Source organism: Schistocerca nitens, chromosome 8 (assembly GCF_023898315.1).
Source record: "Schistocerca nitens isolate TAMUIC-IGC-003100 chromosome 8, iqSchNite1.1, whole genome shotgun sequence".
NCBI lineage: Eukaryota > Metazoa > Arthropoda > Insecta > Orthoptera > Acrididae > Schistocerca > Schistocerca nitens.
This window is the reverse complement of record NC_064621.1, coordinates 471,008,779-471,029,380: the sequence shown is the minus strand read 5'-3', so window position 1 is coordinate 471,029,380 and position 20,602 is coordinate 471,008,779. Positions and strand designations below refer to the sequence as shown.

Below are 20,602 nucleotides of genomic sequence, written 5' to 3'. Positions count from 1 at the left end.
GAACATTAAAGATTTTTTCTTCCTACTCATCCTCATTAACTTACATTTTTCCGCGTTTAGGGCTAGCTGCTATTACCACACCAACTGGAAATGTTGCCTAAGTCGTCTTGTATCTTCCTACAGTCATTCAATTTCGACACCTTACCGTACATCATGGCATCATCAGCAAACAACCGCAGATTAATGCCCACCACGTCAGCCAAATCATTTACATATATAGCAGCAGTCCTGTCACACTTCCCTTGGGCTCTCCTAACGATACCCTTGTCCGTGATGAACACTCGCCGTCGAGGACAACATATTTGGTTCTTTCAATTAAGAAGTCTTCGAGCCACTCTCACGCATCTGTGAACTTATTCCATATGCTCGTAGATTCGTTAACAGCATGTAGCAGAATACCATGTCAAATCCTTTCCGGAAATCTAGAAATATGGAATCTTCCTGTTGCTCTTCATCTGTAGTTCCCAGTATATTACATGAGGAAAGGGCAAGCCGAGTTTCGCACGAGCGATGCTTTCTAAAACCATGCTGATTCGTGGACGTAAGCTTCTCAGTCTCAAGAAAGGTTATTGTATTCGAACTGAGAATACTTTCAAATATTCTGCAGAAAACAGAAGTTAGGGACATTGGTCTGTAATTCTGCGTGTCCGTAGTTTCACCCTTCTTATGTACTGGAGTCATCTGAGCTTTTTTCCAGTCGCTTGAGAGTTTGTCCTGGACCAGAGATTTCCAATAAATGCAAGCTAAGTAATGAGCCAATACCGTAGAATACTCATTGTAAATCCGAAATGGGATTCCATCCTGACCTTCTGATTAATTTGATTACAAATCTTTCAGTTGTTTCTCTACGCCTGGGATACATATTACTATGTCGTCTATAGGGAGTCTGTCCAATGGTCAAATGACAGTACCTTTGTACGGTTGTCCTGTGTGAATGATTTCTTGAATGCAAATTTTAAAACTTCGACTTTCGTTCTGCTATCTTCAACTGCCACACCAGACTGGTCAAGAAGGGACTGAATGGAAACCCTTAGTGATTTTACGTAAGACCAGAATCTTCTCGGGTTCTTTGCCAGATCTTTTGCTGCGATGTGACGGTGGAAGTTGTTGTATGCCTCGCGCATAGCTCTTTTCACAGATCCACGAATCTCTGCTAACCTTCCCTGGTCGTCATTTGTGCGTTCCTTTGAACCGAGAGTGCAACAGCCTTTGCTTCCTCAGTATTAAATCATGGTGGGTCTTTTCCATTCTTTATCCACTTACTAGGCATACAACTCTCCAGACCACAACCTACAGTCTGCTTAAACTGTAACCATAATTCCTCTACATCCATTTTACTGAAACTAAGTGATGTCAGTTCACTGTGTAAGTGAGATGCTAACAACTGCTTATCTGCTTTCTCTACGAAAGGACACTCTCTTAGCCTTCTTGACTTGACAGTGCATTCGAATGTCAACGCTGAGCGTGCCGAGTTGACTGTGCTGCTCAATGCTCACGAACGACACGGCTTGTGCATACGGTACTTGCGCCTCAACGTGGTACAAGCGATCGCGGGGTGCTACAATTGTCGGTTGTATCTGGCTGGCAAATCACACTGTTTATGACATAGGCGGGCATAATATTCCTGCATTAGCTCTACCACATGCCACATTTCTTCACTTGTCCATATGCTAATCATGCTGTTATCTTTGTAGTGCACTTAAATAAAAAGATCAATTTCCATGATCATGTTATAAGGCAAAAACGAAAGTACCATGTCCAGTCAATAAGGATACTGGATTTACAAAAGTTCCTTACAAATAGTGTGATTCAAATGTACAATAGTTACCTGCATTAGATAAAAACTGTTTCATCATTCTCACTTTTTAGTAAAACCCTAAGGTCATTCTTACTTGATCACTGTTTGTACTCAGTAGCAGAAACTTTACAACATATGAAATACAAAACTTGAAACATTAATGTGCAAGATATTTTAATGCAAGTAGTGCAAGCTGTTTTATACACAAAACCAATCGAGCAAACTCACTCCTTACGTCTACATAATATCAAATATTATAGAATATACTTCTATTAAATTAATAATAAAGTATTAGAACCTATCACAAAATGCGAAGGTGAATAAAATAACATTTGAATGTAGTGAGACCCAAACAAGCGAAACACCACTTGTTACCATACAACTATGCATCTCTAATCATTACAATAGACCGACCATGAGTGACATGTAGTCATACTTCACATCTTACATTCTCCTGAAAGATTTAATCGTTAATACATTATTAACTGACATTTGATTATAACAAACTGTACCAAGATCAATGCTTTTTTGACGGCTCCTCATGCTGTAGCCTTGAGACAGCATATACTCATAACACGCAAATTAACAATTCGAAAATTCTTTAAGCAACATTATGTTGTTTCCCGTCATTTTATTACAACATCTCGTATAAATAACGCCGGATTTTTCGAGCGAACTTAATTTTCTGGTGCTAAGAGGATGATTCAAATAAAAACTTCAAAGTCCTTTAGAATTTCAAAAAGTTTTTTTTTAATTTTTAGGTGGCAGTACTGCTCCTTGTGGTTCAAAAAGTGACTGACAGGTGGCAGAGTGATGCTATGATGCAGCAGAAGACAGCACCGTCCACAACAAGATGACCGCCCTACTGTCAACATGCACCACGACTGAGCAGTGATCTGTTACGTGTTTTATGTGGTGAAGGTGTCAGACCGATCGAATTTCATCATAGAATGACAACGCAGTATGGTGGCTAATGTTTGTCGCTGCAGCAAGTGTACGAGTTGTGTGGGAAGGTTAAAAAAGGCGTAACTTCTGTGGAGGATGCCCTAGAGCAGGGCAGGTTAACCATATAGTGACAGACGAAAAGACTGGAGGAGCTTGTAAAGGGTCTGAGGTGTGGGGCTGGTCCGTTATTCTGTTATTCTGCGCAACGGATTAATCTGAGATGTACCCTTTACCCTGTGGCTCCTGCAAGATGCAATTTCCACCCCCACACTACTACAGAAGTCAGACAGATGCTCCTAACGTTCTAAAGAAAAATGCCTGAAAAACTTTCAGCAATAAATATCTTCTGGAGTCGTCCGCTGTAAGGAAATGACTCAAAAATTCATAACATTTCTTACGTAATTAGTGGGATACTTGGGTACTGGAGTAGTGCTAATTAGTGAAGGAAAACATGAAACTAACGAAAGTTATTATTTATTTTGCAAAAATTCTGAAAAATCACAATGGCACTTTTAGTTATGAAGTGAACAAGTTATATCCTTATCTCTCAAGGATAGGATTTGCTAATGAATTTGTATACAAAGTTTAGAATAGTTGTTGACTTGGCAGAATGGCTGAGAGGTGCGCCTACTCAACTTGAATAATTATCCTTTAGAATGTTGCTAGGTACGGTCGAGGCTGTCGTGTGTGAAATGCAGTGAAGTGTACTGTTGTGGAGGAAATATGGGGCTCGCAATAGCTGTAGCGCACAATACCGTAAGCTGCGATGACTGCTGTCTGTGCCGCTCACTGCTGACAAATAAGATAACTCTCGTTCTATCTGGATTGACCTTCACCAATCAAACTCACCCTATGCCTTGATGAAGCCAAGGATTCCTATTCGCCCCTAGTCTAACTATTGGCGTGGTACACCGGTCAGATAACCAGTCCACCGCGATGCCACTCAAAATTTGCTCGCAGGCGTTTAACTATAACTCTGTCCATTCACACCACACCAATAAGTATGTCGGCCAACACAGTGAACAACGCTTAATCGCAAGGACTCAATATAGAGTTGCACTTCGATTCGCTCTCGACAAAGGTGCTCTCCTAGTGAAGTACTGAGGAGAGACTTGTTCCTCGCTCCAAGAGCGACATCGGAACGGCGCCTCTCCACGCCAGAGGTGAAGGGGTATATCTTTCGGTCTCTTCCATTATTCCTTCAGCTCAAGGCGTCAGAAGTATCGTCTGCCAATCAGCATTGCTCTTCTAAAACAGGAGAATGACGTTTCGTTTAAGGCGACCAATCCGGAAACCTGTGGCATTGGCGTTTGGCATTTGCTGTCTCCCTGTGAAAATTTCTGAAACTGCGTGCTATGTGTAAAGAATGCGTAGGCTGGCCGCTCCCACACAATATAGCGGAATTTGCTTTTAAGCCAAACACAGGGTTGTTCCCCCTTTCACTCGGGCCCACGCTGTCCGCTACACGGGCGGTCACCGGCGACATAGGCTGGGTCGTCCTATGAAGGGACCGGCGTCCCGTTGCGCGGTTTCTCTCCCGAACTTAAAGCTTCTGTGACTGTCGTGTCTGGAATGTATGTGTGTACGCCAGCCTCGAGTATTTCAACCACGGTGCACTTACTTGTTAATTGCATATCGTTTACATGAATTCATACAGCACTGACTTTATCTTATCGAGTTTGGGTTTGAATGAAGCGTCTTGATGTGCGGAATATGATTGTGAGGGCGGAATATGTAAGCAATGAAGGTCAGGAGACCATGACGTCTTACAAGGGGACCAGATGAGTAACTCTGAACGCAGTAGCCACAGTATGAATATTAATATTGGTTCAGCGCAGAATATTTTTCACAATGTACTGCATTTCAGTAAGTTGTCTACCACATCAATAGATTGACGAGATGAAAGACCATTTCGTCGATTCCTGTGTAGGACTTTTGCATCGTTTCCATGTCGAAAGGGACGCATTTCTGGAAAAAATTATTACAGGCGATGAGACTTGGGCCTACTACCACTAATCAGAAACGAGAATGTCAGCCAAGTAATGGCACCACAGCTCATCACTGAAACCAAACTAGTTTTGTTTTAAGCCATCTGCTGGAAAAGTCATGCTCATTCTCTTCGGGAATGCAAATGCTACAGCATGACAACGCCCGTCTGCAAAAAAAACCCTAAGACAGTTGAGACTATTCAGGAAATTTAATCTGAATGTCTGGTACATCCTCCTTATCCAGCAAACTTCGCTTCTAGTGTCTCATCTGTTCGGTACACTCAAAGAAGCAATGAGAGGCAGGCATTTCTGAAGTGATGAAGAGGTGCAGTCCATGACTGGCTACACACATGACCAAAAGAATTCTTTCGTCTTGGTAGCTATGCACTTATGAAGCGGTGGAATACGTGCATTCAACGACAGGAAGACTACAACGACAAATGACATGTGATTTTTTTTTTTGTTTTTTGTTCCAATTAAAAATATTATACCACTTTTAAGGTTTTCATTTGAATCACCCTCGTATTCATAATCCATCAAATTCAGCTTCAAATGAAAGCATATACACTATGTGATCAGGAGTATCTGGACACTCCCAAAAACATACATTTATCATATTAGGAGCATTGTGCTGCCACCTACTGCCAGGTACTCCGTATCAGCGACCTCATTAGTCATTAGACATCGTGAGAGAGCAAAACGGGGCGCTCTGCGACACTCAAGGACTTCGAACGTGGTCAGGTGATTGGGTGTCATTTGTGTCATACGTCTGTACGCGAGATTTACACTCTCCTAAACATCCATAGGTCCACTGTTTCGATGTGACAGTGAAGTGGAAAGTCGAAGGGACACATACAGCACAAAAGCGTACAAGCCAACCTCGTCTGTTGACTGGCAGAGACCGCCGACAGTTGAAGATGGTCGTAATGTGTAATAGGCTTACATGTATCCAGACCATCACACAGGAATTCCAAACTGCATCAGAATCCACAGCAAGTACTATGACAGTTAGGCGGAAGGTGAGAAAACTTGGATTTCATGGTCGAGCGGCTGCTCATAAGCCACACATCACGCCGGTAAATACCAAACAACGCCTCGCTTGGTGTAAGGAGCATAAACTTTGGACGGTTGAACAGTTGAAAAACGTCGTGTGGAGTGACGAATCACGGTACGCAATGTGGCGATCCGATGACAGGATGTGGGTATGGCGAATATCCGGCGAACGTCATCTGCCAGCGTGTGTAGTGCCAACAGTAATATTCGGAGGCGGTGGTGTTATGGTGTGGTATGTTTTTCATGGAGGCGGCTTGCACCCCTTGTTGTTTTGCGCGGCACAATCACATCAGAGGCCTACGTTGATTTTTTAAGCACCTTCTTGCTTCCAACTGTTGAAGAGCAATTAGGGGTTGGCGATTGCATCTTTCAACACGATCGAGAACCTGATCATAACGTACGGCCTGTGGCGGAGTGGTTACACGACAATAACATCCCTGTAATGGACTGGCCTGCACGGAGTCCTGACATGAATCCTATAGAACACCTTTGGGATGTTTTGGAAAGCCGACTTCGTGCGAAGCCTCAAAAAAATGGTTCAAATGGCTCTGAGCACTATGGGACTTAACAGCTATGGTCATCAGTCCCCTAGAACTTAGAACTACTTAAACCTAACTAACCTAAGGACATCACACAACACCCAGTCATCAAGTACCAAGCCTCAACAAACGACATCGATACCTCTCCTCAGTGCAGCACTCCGTGGAGAATGGGCTGCCACTCCCCAAAAAACCTTCCAGCATCTGATTGAACGTATACCTGCGACAGTGGAAGCTGTCATCGAGGCTAAAGGTGGGCCAACACCGACCATATTGAATTCCAGCATTACCGATGGAGGGCGCCACGAACTCGTAAGTTATTTTCAGCCAAGTGCCCGGATACTTTTGATCACATAGTGTATTTCGTCTCTCGGCTCCGTACTGGAGAGAGATAGCATCATGTGATGCAGGTGGCGTTCTTCCATCTCATCGGTTTACTTTCAAACGCGCGTTCAGAATATTTGGCATCCTAGATATTGCTCTGCGCGTCCGGAAATACTCCTCAACGTGCTTTTTCCGTGCCATGAGGTCAGAAATTCGTGAAGCTCAATGTGGACTGCTTTCGTTGTTGTTCTCTGTACTTCACGTACTCGCTGACGTCGTAGCTCTTCTGGACAAAAATGAGGGATACTTTGAAGAACTGTTGCAGGGTAGGGATAGCGCACAGCCTGGATTACCGAAAGGCCAATTTATTCATCCACACGTGGAACGAGCCAAAATAACGTATTAACAGAAAGAAGTAGCCCCTGCAAGCTACTTGTGTGATAAACAGGACAACTGAATATGACCAGTACCAATGTACTCACGTTCATAAGTATATGAAAGAAGGGGTGATATGGCATTGTTGGCTGGGAGACCAGAAGTGGTTGTTCAGCCACCAAATCGCGAGGAGTGTTCTCACTCTGCACGCAATGGCTACACGCAGTGTATAAGAGTTGTGAGATGAATCTATTACGTGTAAGTGCCGGTAACGTGTCTGCGTACGTGTGTCAGAGAGAAAGAGAATGTACCGTGGTGTCACGTTAGTGTCGTGGAATGATGCGGGAAGGGAGAGAATGAAACCCGTTGCCGGCACACGCCTAACACTTTCCAAAATCAATAAAGGGACCACTACATTTAAGTACCAATCCGACTGTCAGATCCCCATCAACAGGGTAACATACTCTCACTTCACGAGACTCTTCCGAGAGGTCTCTAAGGACGCTTTGGAAAGACAAGTTTTGTTGGTTGGTTGGTTGGTTGTTGGGGAAGGAGACCAGACAGCGAGGTCATCGGTCTCATCGGATTAGGAAAGGACGGGGAAGGAAGTCGGCCGTGCCCTTTGAAAGGAACCATCCCGGCATTTGCCTGGAGCGATTTAGGGAAATCACGGAAAACCTAAATCAGGATGGCCGGACGCGCGATTGAACCGTCGTCCTCCCGAATGCGAGTCCAGTGTCTAACCACTGCGCCACCTCGCTCGGTACAAGTTTTGTCATTCGTCGTTCCGTATCTGTTAATTGTAGGTGATTCTAACGAGTGTTTGTATAGTGTGGTTTCATGTTTTTGTGTATGATTCATTTTGGAAATAACGTCTAGATTGCTTTACATATGTTTAAAAAAAGCCACGCTCCTTGTTTTAAATTGCACAGCTGCCATTTTTAGCTGGTACTTCGAACAAATAATTTACACAGCTTTACACAGAACACTGTTAGCTGTAGAAGTATTGGCAAAACACGATCAGTTTAATACAGGCGAATGAGCTAAGCGGAATTTTCTCCTTTAGGCCAATACTCTGTCTTGTTGTAGCAGTGGCTACTGAGGAATATCTTTCTTGGTTTTTGGCTTATCTAGTGTGGTTAGCTGACGTCTGTCACGAGCTTTTATAGCATTGCCGCAACTGCTGTCAAGCTGTCCCTCTGCTGAAGCAAGTGGACTGACGCTTCGTTATGGCACACAGGCCACGGAGGACAGTTCGCCAGTGACACTGGGAGCTCTAATTTCTGGGACTCGCAAACTACCGCGCTCCTAAGTTACTTCTGGTTTCGCAATAACCACAGCTACCGTCACTGACATCACAAAAAATGTACCCGTGTTAATCAAAATGAATGGAGCTCGAGAATCTGAACACAGATCACTGAAGATTTCTTCTTAAAGGCCACACACATACTTAGCATAACCATGTCGATTAAGTAAACGAAGAACTTCAATAAAATTCAGCAAAACGCAAATGAAAATACTATATACCATACTGTAACTGGTTGGTTTCCTTTCCTAACGAAGTCGTAATTTAATGAGTTTAATGTTAAGGTTTCTTCCATGTGAGAGAGTTATCCTAACCATACACAAGCAAGGAACCTACCACCGCTTTCTAGCTCTACTCTAGTACACATGCAGCATTGTCAGTAAAAAGAACAGTAGCTCGTGTTGTTAGCAGCGGTTAGTCGCTGTGCTGGCACTCTGCTGTTCTGCAATGTTGTGCCTGCGCAGCAACAACAGGCGAAGCAACAATTAAATGTTGTTCTACTGGTCTTCAGCTAGAAGAGTAGTTTACATGCCGTTTTCCACGCTGGTCCGTCCTATGCGCTTTCATTCCATTTTCAAGTATCTTCTTGCTTTCATTTACCGCTTGCTCAGTGTACAGACAGTAACATCGAGGACAGGCTACAACCGTTCTCGGCTGTTGTTTCTCTTTCAAGTACTTCGTCTCTTATAACTGCAATCTGGTTACTGTACAAGTTGTGAATAAACTTTTGGTCCCTGTGTTTTATGCCTGGTCCCATAGTGCTCAGAGCCATTTTTTTCTTTCTTTTTTTGTTAACGTCGGCCTCGACTGTTCTGTCTAATGACACGTCGGACACGGTTGGTTCTGTTAAATAAACTTGTCCATTGAAAGTATATGATTAAGTAAACACAAATTTAGAGTAATTGACACTATATTTAACAACTCGGACTTAACGTACATATTACATGTTAACACTTACGTCAATAACAATGACAGAGCTTGAGTGGTTTGAAAAGTTTAGAAGTCACATAGAAATGTCCATTCATTAACCACTCTGCGTTTTTCACACATACTAGTCTCACATGCAACAAAATGACAGTATACATCCGTAGGGTTTAACAAATTACAAGTCTAATAATGAGACCTATGTGCGTCCGTATTATACAGAGATAAAAAGAGAGTGATATCGTCCGGCAGTGGACGATAGGTCGAGCGCTTGTTTTTTTGTAATATTCAAATGTCTTCAGAGCCTGTCTTTAATATCGATGTTTTTACATGCACGCTGAATTAGTCTATAGTTTCTTAGGCGCATCCATGGCGCTGGATTCCTTTCTCCTTGTAAATCGTCAAATACATCATTACAATGCGTAGTTAAATATTACGCATTGGCAAATAAATTTCTCTTGGCCTCTTTCATTACTCAAATCAGTGTTTTATGTGACCAGATATGGCGGTGTGAAAATACAACATATCAAGCACTGACAGAAATAATTAAATAAAAGAAATAAAACAATAAACGAATGCTACCGTGAGCGTGGCATGTCCACAAACTTATATTCAAGGCATGCAGTGTCAGTAACAAGTAATTTTGTTCAAACTACGCTCGATTGTACTCACAATAGACAGGTAGCCTATGATGACGGCGCCCGTCCTCAGCGACAGTCCACAGCAGCTGTTAAGTGGGTACTGCATCGTGTCCGATGGTTCAGTGCACAGAGGACTCCAGAGCTAGCGGAGACCTCCAGTTGGGGGCAGATCCGCAGAAGTATCGCACAACGGTCCCTGTCAATAGGACCGAAACGTGTTCACTTAAGTGTACTAGTATTTCACAAAATCAAATGCAAAACAAATCTTAATACACTATCTGATCAAAAGTGCTCGGACACCTTTTAGTGGACACTTTAATTGATGTTGAACAATGATAGGTACAGCCGTGCAATTGAGATGTTATTTTATTTTATTTTCGCTACAAGTCTCGGCAGTTCATTATGCGATCTTCAGGCCCCATATGTACCTGTCAAAAGTAAAATACAGGGTGGTCCATTGATCGCGACCGGGCCAAATATCTCACAAAATAAACGTCAAACGAAACAACTACAAAGAACGAAACTCGTCTAGCTTGAAGGGGGAAACCAGATGGCGCTATGATTGGCCCCCTCGATGGCGCTGCCATAGGTCAAACAGATATCAACTGCGTTTTTTTTCTTTAAATAGGAACCCCCATTTTTATGAGATATTCGTGTAGTACGTAAAGAAATATGAATGTTTTAGTTGGACCACTTTTTTCGCTTTTTGATAGATGGCCCTGTAATACTCACAAACATATGGCTCACAATTTTAGACCAACAGTTGGTAACAGGTAGGTTTTATAAATTAAACACAGAACGTAGGTACGTTTGAACATTTTATTTCGGTTGTTACAATGTGATATATGTACCTTTGTGAACTTATCATTTCTGAGAACGCATGCTGTTGCAGCCTGATTACCTGTAAATACCACATTAATGCAATAAATGCTCAAAATGATGTCCGTCAACCTCAATGCATTTGGCAATACGAAGTGGCCGTGCGGTTAAAGGCGCTGCAGTCTGCAACCGCAAGACCGCTACGGTCGCACGTTCGAATCCTGCCTCGGGCATGGATGTTTGTGATGTCCTTAGGTTAGTTAGGTTTAACTAGTTCTAAGTTCTAGGGGACTAATGACCTCAGCAGTTGAGTCCCATAGTGCTCAGAGCCATTTGAACCATTTGAACCATTTGGCAATACGTGTAACGACATTCCTCTCAACAGCGAGTAGTTCGCCTTCCGTAATGTTCGCACATGCATTGACAAAGCGCTGACGCATGTTGTCAGGCGTTGTCGGTGGATCACGATAGCAAATATCCTTCAACTTTCCCCACAGAAAGAAATCCGGGGACGTCAGATCCGGTGAACGTGAGGACCATGGTATGGTGCTTCGAGGACCAATCCACCTGTCATGAAATATGCTATTCAATACCGCTTCAACCGCACGCGAGATATGTGCCGGACATCCGTCATGTTGGAAGTACATCGCCTTTCTATCACGCAGTGAAACATCTTTTAGTAAGATCGGTAGAGCATTACGTAGGAAATCAGCATACATTGCACCATTTAGATTGCCATCGATATAATGGGGGCCAATTATCCTTCCTCCCATAATGCTGCACCATACATTAACCCGCCAAGGTCGCTGATGTTCCACTTGTCACAGCCAACGTGGATTTTCCGTTGCCCAGTAGTGCATATTATGCCGGTTTACGTTACCGCTGTTGGTGAATGACGCTTCGTCGCTAAATAGAACACGTGCAAAAAATCTGTCATCGTCCCGTAATTTCTCTTGTGCCCAGTGGCAGAACTGTACACGACGTTCAAAGTCGTCGCCATACAATTCCTGGTGCATAGAAATATGGTACTGGTGCAATCGATGTTGTTGTAGAATTCTCAACACCGAGTTTCTGAGATACCCGATTCTCACGCAATTTGTCTGCTACTGATGTGCGGATTAGCCGCGACAGCAGCTGAAACACCTACTTGGGCACCATCATTTGTTGCAGGTCGTGGTTGACGTTTCACATGTGGCTGAACACTTCCTGTTTCCTTAAATAACGTAACTATCCAACGAACGGTGAGGACACTTGGGTGATGTCGTCCAGGATACCGAGCAGCATACGTAGCACACGCCACCTGGGCATTTTGATCACAATAGCCATACATTAACACGATATCGACCTTTTCCGCACTTGGTAAACGGTCCATTTTAACACGGGTAACGTATCACGAAGCAAATACCGTCCGCACTGGCGAAATGTTACGTGATACCACGTACTTATACGTTTGTGACTATTACAGTGCCATCTATCAAAAAGCAAAAAAAAGTGGTCCAACTAAAACATTCAGTTTTCAAATTTATACTGACTTTTTGATCACCCGGTATATACGGTCACTGCTAAGCGACACTTGTGGTGCGAACAGCAACGCCACTGGACCGTAGGTCACACGAATATGTAATAAAAAATGGGGAGTCCTATTTTAAAAAATCGCAGTTGATATTCGTTTGACCTATGGCAGCGCCATCTAGCGGGCCAACCATAGCGCCATCTGGTTTCCCCCTTCAAGCTAGACGAGTATCGTTCTTTGTAGTTTTTTCGTTTGACGCTTATTTCGTGAGATATTTGGCCCGGTCACTATCAATGGACCACCCTGTATATTGGCATACTGGGGCCATATATTTCTGGATGTCATGTTTCTTTCGGGTCGCGCGTGGTAGCCGCGAGGTCTCAGGCGTCTTGTCACAGTCCGGGTGGCTCCCCCCGTCGGAGGTTCGAGTCCTCCCTCGGGCATGGGTGTGTGTTGTCCAAAGCGTAAGTTAGTTTAAGTTAGATTAAGTAGTGCGTAGCTTAGGGACCGATGACCTCAGCAGTTTGGTCCCATAGGAACTTACCACAAGTTTGCAATTTATATATATATATATATATATATATATATATATATATATATATATATATATATATATATATATTTTTTTTTTTTTTTTTTTTTTTTTTTGCTCCTTCGAAGATTTGACTGCAATTCGAGCAGCTGCAGTTGAGTCTTCGGAGGAAGCACATCCAGTATGCCAATATCGAATATTTTTGAGAGGTGCATATGGCGCCTGAAGATTGCATAGTGAATTGCCGAAACTGGTAGCGAAAATGAAATAAAATAACATCTCAATTGCACGGCTGTTCGGGGAATTTCTTGTTAAACACTTGACCAGCCACTGTCCCGTGTCCACAATGGATCAAGAGAGACTTTTATTGACGTGTCTGAACGTCTGTGGAGGAATGTCCGTCCACTCTTCCTCAAGAGCCGAGAACAGAAAGAGTAGTGGCGGTGGACACATGAGTGTGCAGCGAAACCTACGTTCTAATTAACCCCAAAGATGTTTCATTGGATTCAGGTCGGAGCTCTGGGCAGGTTCACTGATGCTGCTTTATGACTGTGAATTCTCTTGTTGATGCAAGCAGCCACCGTCTCTGAACTGTTCTATTGTACACAGTACACAATTCTGTTAAATGTTTTCACATCGTTCGGCATTTAGCATTTTCTTAAGCGCAGTAAGAGGACCACATCCTAACCACGAAAAATACCCTAAATCGTAACACCAACTCCTCCTTGTTTCACTGCCGGCGCTACATGTGACGGCAGGTAACGTTCCCCAAGTATACGCCAAACCCAAACACTTCCATCGGATTGCCACAGGGGATATCGTGACTCATCGTTCCAAACAACTCTTTTATAGGCATCCACGGTCCAGTGGCGTTGCTGTTCGCACCACAAGTGTCGCTTAGCAGTGACCGTATATACCGGGTGATCAAAAAGTCAGTAAAAATTTGAAAACTGAATAAATCACGGAATAATGTAGATAGAGAGGTACAAATTGACACACATGCTTGGAATGACATGGGGTTTTATTAGAACCAAAAAAATACAAAAGTTCAAAAAATTTCCGAAAGATGGCGCTTCATCTGATCAGAATAGCAATAATTAGCATAACAAAGTAAGACAAGGCAAAGATGATGTTCTTTACAGGAAATGCTCAATACGTCCACCATCATTCCTCAATAATAGCAGTAGTCGAAGAATATTGTTGTGAACAGCACTGTAAAGCATGTCTGGAGTTATGGTAAGGCATTGGCGTCGGATGTTGTCTTTCAGCATCCCTAGAGATGTCGGTCGATCACGATACACTTGAGACTTCAGGTAACCCCAAAGCCAATAATTGCACGGACTGAGGTCTGGGGACCTGGGAGGCCAAGCATGACGAAAGTGGCGGCTGAGCACACGATCATCACCAAACGACGCGCGCAAGAGATCTTTCACGCATCTAGCAATTTTTTTTATTCTAATAAAACCCCACGTCATTCCAAGCATGTGTCAATTTTTACCTTTCTATCTACGTTATTCCGTGGTTTATTAAGTTTTCAAATTTATACTAACTTTTTGATCACCCGGTATGTGTGGCTTCTGAGGAGCTACTCGGCCACTGTACCACATTCTTTTAATTCCCTGGGCGCAGTCATTGTGCTAGCTGGACTCTTGATAGCACTTTGGAACTCACGAGTGATTCCTTCCGCTGATTTCACGCGATTTTTATGACCACCCTCCGAAACGCTCGACGGTCGCCGTCAGTCCGTACAAGAGGTCTGTCTGGTCTTGGTTCAGCTACGGTTGTTGCTTCGCATTTCCGTGTCAGTCACGACACCAACTGTAGACTTCGGCAGCTACCGAGCGACTTGGCGCTGTGATTATCCCACTGGACTCGCATTCGCGAGGACGACGGTTCAAACCCGCGTCCGGCCTTCCTGATTTAGGTTTTGCGTGATTTCCCCAAATCGCTTCAGGTAATTGCCGGGATGGTTCCTTTGAAAAGAGCACGGCAGACTTCCTTCTCCATCCTTCCCTAATCTCATCAAACGATGACCTCTCTGTTTGGTCCCGTCCCCCGAAAACAGCCAACCAACCAATTTCGGCTGCTTTAGAAGATTTGAAATGTTCCTGACGAATTTGTTATTCAGGTGACATCCAATTAGTATTCCACATCCGAAGTCACGCCGGCGCGGTAGCTCAGCGTGTTCGGTCAGAGAACTGGTTGGCCTCTGTAATAAAAAAAAAAACTGAGTGTAAGGATCAACAAACGAACTTTAACGGATGTCATGTGACGTCCGTAGCGACCAAAAACAACGAACAAAATGCTCAAAAAAAAAAGTCACTGAGCTCACCTGTCCGACGCATTTTGCTGTTACTGCCTCTCTACTAATAACACAACACTTCCCACCTCCTTTTATACTGGAGGGTCCGCAACTCGTGACATCTAGAGGGGGTCAGCAGATCCTTTTGATCACACCACGTTCATATGCTGTAGTGCCTAGTTTTCCATGATTTTCTCCATTACTTTAGAAGGAGAATTTTAATCCCAGGCCCGTAGCTGACTAAGCAGTTTTCTGTAAATAGCAGTTTTACAGCTGCATTTTATTGGTTTTGTTTTGTTTATCTTGCTGTACGGCCATGAAACTGGTTTTTGAAGTAAATGTTATGAGAGACACTCCCACTGAGCGTTGGCAAGGAAAAACCGCGAGGAAAATTGGTAAAGGCGAGGTAAAGACGCTCTTAGTGGAATGTGTACATAATCGGTGGTCAGAGATCAGGACAGCCCATCATGACGATGATAATCAAAGCACTGGTCCTACGTGAGAAATGAAGTGGGAAATGTTTTTATGTGGACACTGAAAATGAGTTTTTAGGATACTGTACGACCAGTCTTGGACTGGAGAAGTCTCTCATCTGAGCTGAAACGCGGCGACAGCCCCCCCCCCCTCCCCCAATACACACAAAAAATAGTTCAAATGGCACTATGGGACATCTGAGGTCATCAGTCCCCTAGAACTTAGAAGTACTTAAACCTAACTAACCTAAGAACATAACACACATCCATGACCGAGGCAGGATTCGAACCTGCGACCGTAGCAGTCGCGTGGTTCCAGACTGAAGCGCCTAGAACCGCTCGGCCACACCGGCCGGCCCTATACACACACACCAAAAGCATGTAGAGGCATGCGATCGGCTGCATGTATAAAGTTTCTTTACTGATGGACAACTGACACATTGAGCCTGACAAAGGATCTGCGTAGTTGTCACGACAGCAGCATCCCAAACTACCTAATGCTTTCAGTCTAGTTCAAGCGACTCGACGCTGGCAGCACCGGGCGTTCTTATTCACACGAGTAATTATCTGTTTATGAAGATATCCAGAATAAATGTGATTCTTTTGTGTCACGGTTGAAACTTTCTGCGTAACTCCCTCGAAACGCGTAGTGAACATCCTGATCTATCGTTAAATACAGGACTGGTGCCTGCGGCAGGAAGTGTTTGGAGACGAGAGAGAAATTATGATAAGTGTAGGGTATTCTCGAGATCAGGGTCACTCCCTTGTAACAACTACTCTTACATTACGTATGTTTGATTCTGTGCCTATAGTTTCAAGAACACAGCCACAGTGTCAAGACCCCGTTCTTGTAATCATCCAAGCTGCCAGTCTTGGAACCTGCCATCATCTCTGTCCTCAGATCAAAATTGCATCAACATTCTATGCAATTTTAGTCTAATTGTGGAACTGCTAATTCCAAAAAAAGAGAAAAAATAGCTAGTTTCCTCTGGGGACCACCGCAGACTAACGTAGTTGTATGGTATAATTTGTATTTGACTTGTATACAGTTGCATGATTTGTGTGTTATTTAGAGCACTATCTAGCTGCAATCGTTAACAGAAAACCTCTCCATACCACAATCAGCAGAGGACTTCCAACGCATGTGTCATGAAATATGTCCATTGATGGAAAATCTGTTTGGGCATCCTCCTCTAGACGAGCAAAGATTTATGTGATGTACTCCATTCCCCTGCTGCATCTTGGACGTAAGCCGAGTCTTCAGTTTCACAACTACAGTGATTCTTAGTTTAGTGGTAGGTGTTCGTGAGGTACTGCAATCCTGGTGCATGCAATTACTTGACAGACATTGTGTCTGGAAGAGACTGTGTTCTGTTCCCAGAGTTAGAGCAGCATGGTGTGTAATTTCACATGTGAAACACCGCTGCTATCCGTTTGTCTGTTTCCTTGTAAGAGGCATTCTTTGTTGCTGACAATCATTTTATAGGACTGATGCAAGCATAGCATAATTTATGAAACGTGATTGATGTGAAAAGTAGGCGCTATACATCTCTGGAAAGCTATTTTGTGTCTGTGTCACAAAGGATCTATGTTTCTCTTTGGTGTAGAAGGAAGTAGTTTCATCATCTTAAAATTTGTCACCATAGTGAGTGGGATAGAAAACTTGAAGGGCAGATGTATGTCAGATGTTGGACATACTTCTGCATTAGAGTACTAAGAGCATTGGACTCTGCATGACTCATATTTCAGAAACCACATGGCTTTAACGTTGTTTAAGAGCAGAACTGTGTAGCCTTAGGAGTACATGTGTTTATGTTCTACAATCATTTCTCTGCTAACACCTTCTTGGTACTGACCCCAGACATTCGAAAAATACTTCAGAATTGATAGCACAGTTGATTTACGTAAAATGATCATGCATATACCACATATTCCTTCTTAACCATCTGTTATATCATCACAACACTCTCATATCTATTGTACACCGAAATGCGTGCATCTGCAGAGATCTTGTGCACTACGATAGGTTACATGGGTAAGATTGATGCGGAACAGTCTTTGCTGAACAGCAGTTATGGACTTGGCTCACTCTGATCCCTTATGAGAGGTGGAATGCAGCGTGTGTAGTACCCTCTTACTTCTGGTCAGCAGGAAATTATATTGGTGACAATGCTGTAGGGGGGGGGGGGGGGGGTTGGTCAAAGACAATGTGGGGACATCTTTCAGTGTCCAACTTTATCCTAAGAATGCAAGAATGCTCTGTGACTGCCATCCACATAGGGAAAGATCAACAATCGTAATCGTAAATTACGCACAATGATTAAAGCGCTAGACATATGTACATAACCTAACTGCATCAATATCGGATGCTGTCTGGTACACCATGAGTTTCCATATGTTACGATGTCTTCCACATTTTTGTCTATAAGAAACGCTGTCTTTTATTTCAACCATCCTGTGTGTTGTGGGAGCAGCATAGTTTACACGATGCGATGTACAGTTTTCTGTGAGAGCCAATGGATCGAAACGTGTTAATGTCAGTTAAGCACCTGACACAGACCTTCAAGTTATGGTGGAAAAACAAAATGTATGGCAGCGTACAAGGCCACAGACATACACTTCTTCAAGGTATTACAGCAGAAAAAAACGATGCTTAAGAAAGAACAACACAGGGACTCTCTCTAGTGATTGATAGTCTGTGGGATATGGTCCTCTTACAGTACAGGTGGCGAAACCTTACACTGGTTTGAGCAAGTGACTTTGATCACTGGCCATCTGCTCCAATGGACCAACACTTGTATACACTCCTGGAAATTGAAATAAGAACACCGTGAATTCATTGTCCCAGGAAGGGGAAACTTTATTGACACATTCCTGGGGTCAGATACATCACATGATCACACTGACAGAACCACAGGCACATAGACACATGCAACAGAGCATGCACAATGTCGGCACTAGTACAGTGTATATCCACCTTTCGCAGCAATGCAGGCTGCTATTCTCCCATGGAGACGATCGTAGAGATGCTGGATGTAGTCCTGTGGAACGGCTTGCCATGCCATTTCCACCTGGCGCCTCAGTTGGACCAGCGTTCGTGCTGGACGTGCAGACCGCGTGAGACGACGCTTCATCCAGTCCCAAACATGCTCAATGGGGGACAGATCCGGAGATCTTGCTGGCCAGGGTAGTTGACTTACACCTTCTAGAGCACGTTGGGTGGCACGGGATACATGCGGACGTGCATTGTCCTGTTGGAACAGCAAGTTCCCTTGCCGGTCTGGGAATGGTAGAACGATGGGTTCGATGACGGTTTGCATGTACCGTGCACTATTCAGTGTCCCCTCGACGATCACCAGTGGTGTACGGCAGTGTAGGAGATCGCTCCCCACACCATGATGCCGGGTGTTGGCCCTGTGTGCCTCGGTCGTATGCAGTCCTGATTGTGGCGCTCACCTGCACGGCGCCAAACACGCATACGACCATCATTGGCACCAAGGCAGAAGCGACTCTCATCGCTGAAGACGACACGTCTCCATTCGTCCCTCCATTCACGCCTGTCGCGACACCACTGGAGGCGGGCTGCACGATGTTGGGGCGTGAGCGGAAGACGGCCTAACGGTGTGCGGGACCGTAGCCCAGCTTCATGGAGACGGTTGCGAATGGTCCTCGCCGATACCCCAGGAGCAACAGTGTCCCTAATTTGCTGGGAAGTGGCGGTGCGGTCCCCTACGGCACTGCGTAGGATCCTACGGTCTTGGCGTGCATCCGTGCGTCGCTGCGGTCCGGTCCCAGGTCGACGGGCACGTGCACCTTCCGCCGACCACTGGCGACAACATCGATGTACTGTGGAGACCTCACGCCCCACGTGTTGAGCAATTCGGCGGTACGTCCACCCGGCCTCCCGCATGCCCACTATACGCCCTCGCTCAAAGTCCGTCAACTGCACATACGGTTCACGTCCACGCTGTCGCGGCATGCTACCAGTGTTAAAGACTGCGATGGAGCTCCGTATGCCACGGCAAACTGGCTGACACTGACGGCGGCGGTGCACAAATGCTGCGCAGCTAGCGCCATTCGACGGCCAACACCGCGGTTCCTGGTGTGTCCGCTGTGCCGTACGTGTGATCATTGCTTGTACAGCCCTCTCGCAGTGTCCGGAGCAAGTATGGTGGGTCTGACACACCGGTGTCAATGTGTTCTTTTTTCCATTTCCAGGAGTGTATTTAATAGGATCGCCACATACGCTCGATGTCAGCACACAGACGGTATTTGTTTTCAAATTTATCAGAAGACAGGGATGTGCCAACATCTTATCAAGTTCTCTACTGGGCGACGTTAGCAGAGTTTTTGTAGCTCATAGTTTTTCTCTATTGATGGTACAAAATAATGCGGATAGAGAGAATGTTTGGGTGACAGACATGAATGCACCCTGAAGGATGCGGATCACCTTCAGATTTCAGTACCTGTATGTAGTTTGGAAACACATCGCAATGCAGTAACATAATGCATCGCAATGCAGTAGCAAAATCCTAGTCCTTCTCCCAGTTCCCGTTGCTTGTACTGTCTTTTTCTACTGCTACATCGTGTTGCAGGAGAAAACTTCATTTGACGCAGGCCTTACTCATTGCACACAATTGGTAGATCTATGACAACATGTTCCCATTCCAACCAAGTGGTCGAAACAAGGTCCTGTCGCATTAACTTACCTCATCCTGTTTTTCTTTGGCATGCAGGCGTTAGATGTAGCACTCTCTCAGTTCCACTCAGTTCTGACTCAAATTGGAACGATCACATGGACAAAGCTGCATGGAAGGTGGGGCAGAGACTTAGAAACAGTTACAAGATGCAGAGAGTTGTCTAAAACCACTCTGGAGTTTTGCTGTATCGAGCACTTGCAGATAGTTTCGAACAAGGTGACTCGTTTCGAGACATGAGAGTGCCACTAATATGACTCACCAGTGGCTACAATCATTAAAAGACATCTCCATAGAATCCAACGTAAAAGTGTGGTTGAATGGAGAGGCTTGATCCTGAATCGCAGACAGCATTTATATCAGAAAGCATAAC

General features: G+C 44.3%; 1 protein-coding gene across 1 annotated transcript in view; it reads right to left on the bottom strand.

The window, feature by feature from the left end:
- Nucleotides 1-20,602, bottom strand: part of LOC126198833 (uncharacterized) — a 237,589-nt gene that overhangs the window by 78,294 nt on the left and 138,693 nt on the right. Inside the window, exon 2 of the mRNA XM_049935412.1 lies at nt 9,925-10,089. Within this exon, the coding sequence (XP_049791369.1) occupies nt 9,925-9,999 (75 nt within the window). The 5' untranslated portion in view covers nt 10,000-10,089. The remainder of the gene's footprint in view (nt 1-9,924; nt 10,090-20,602) is intronic.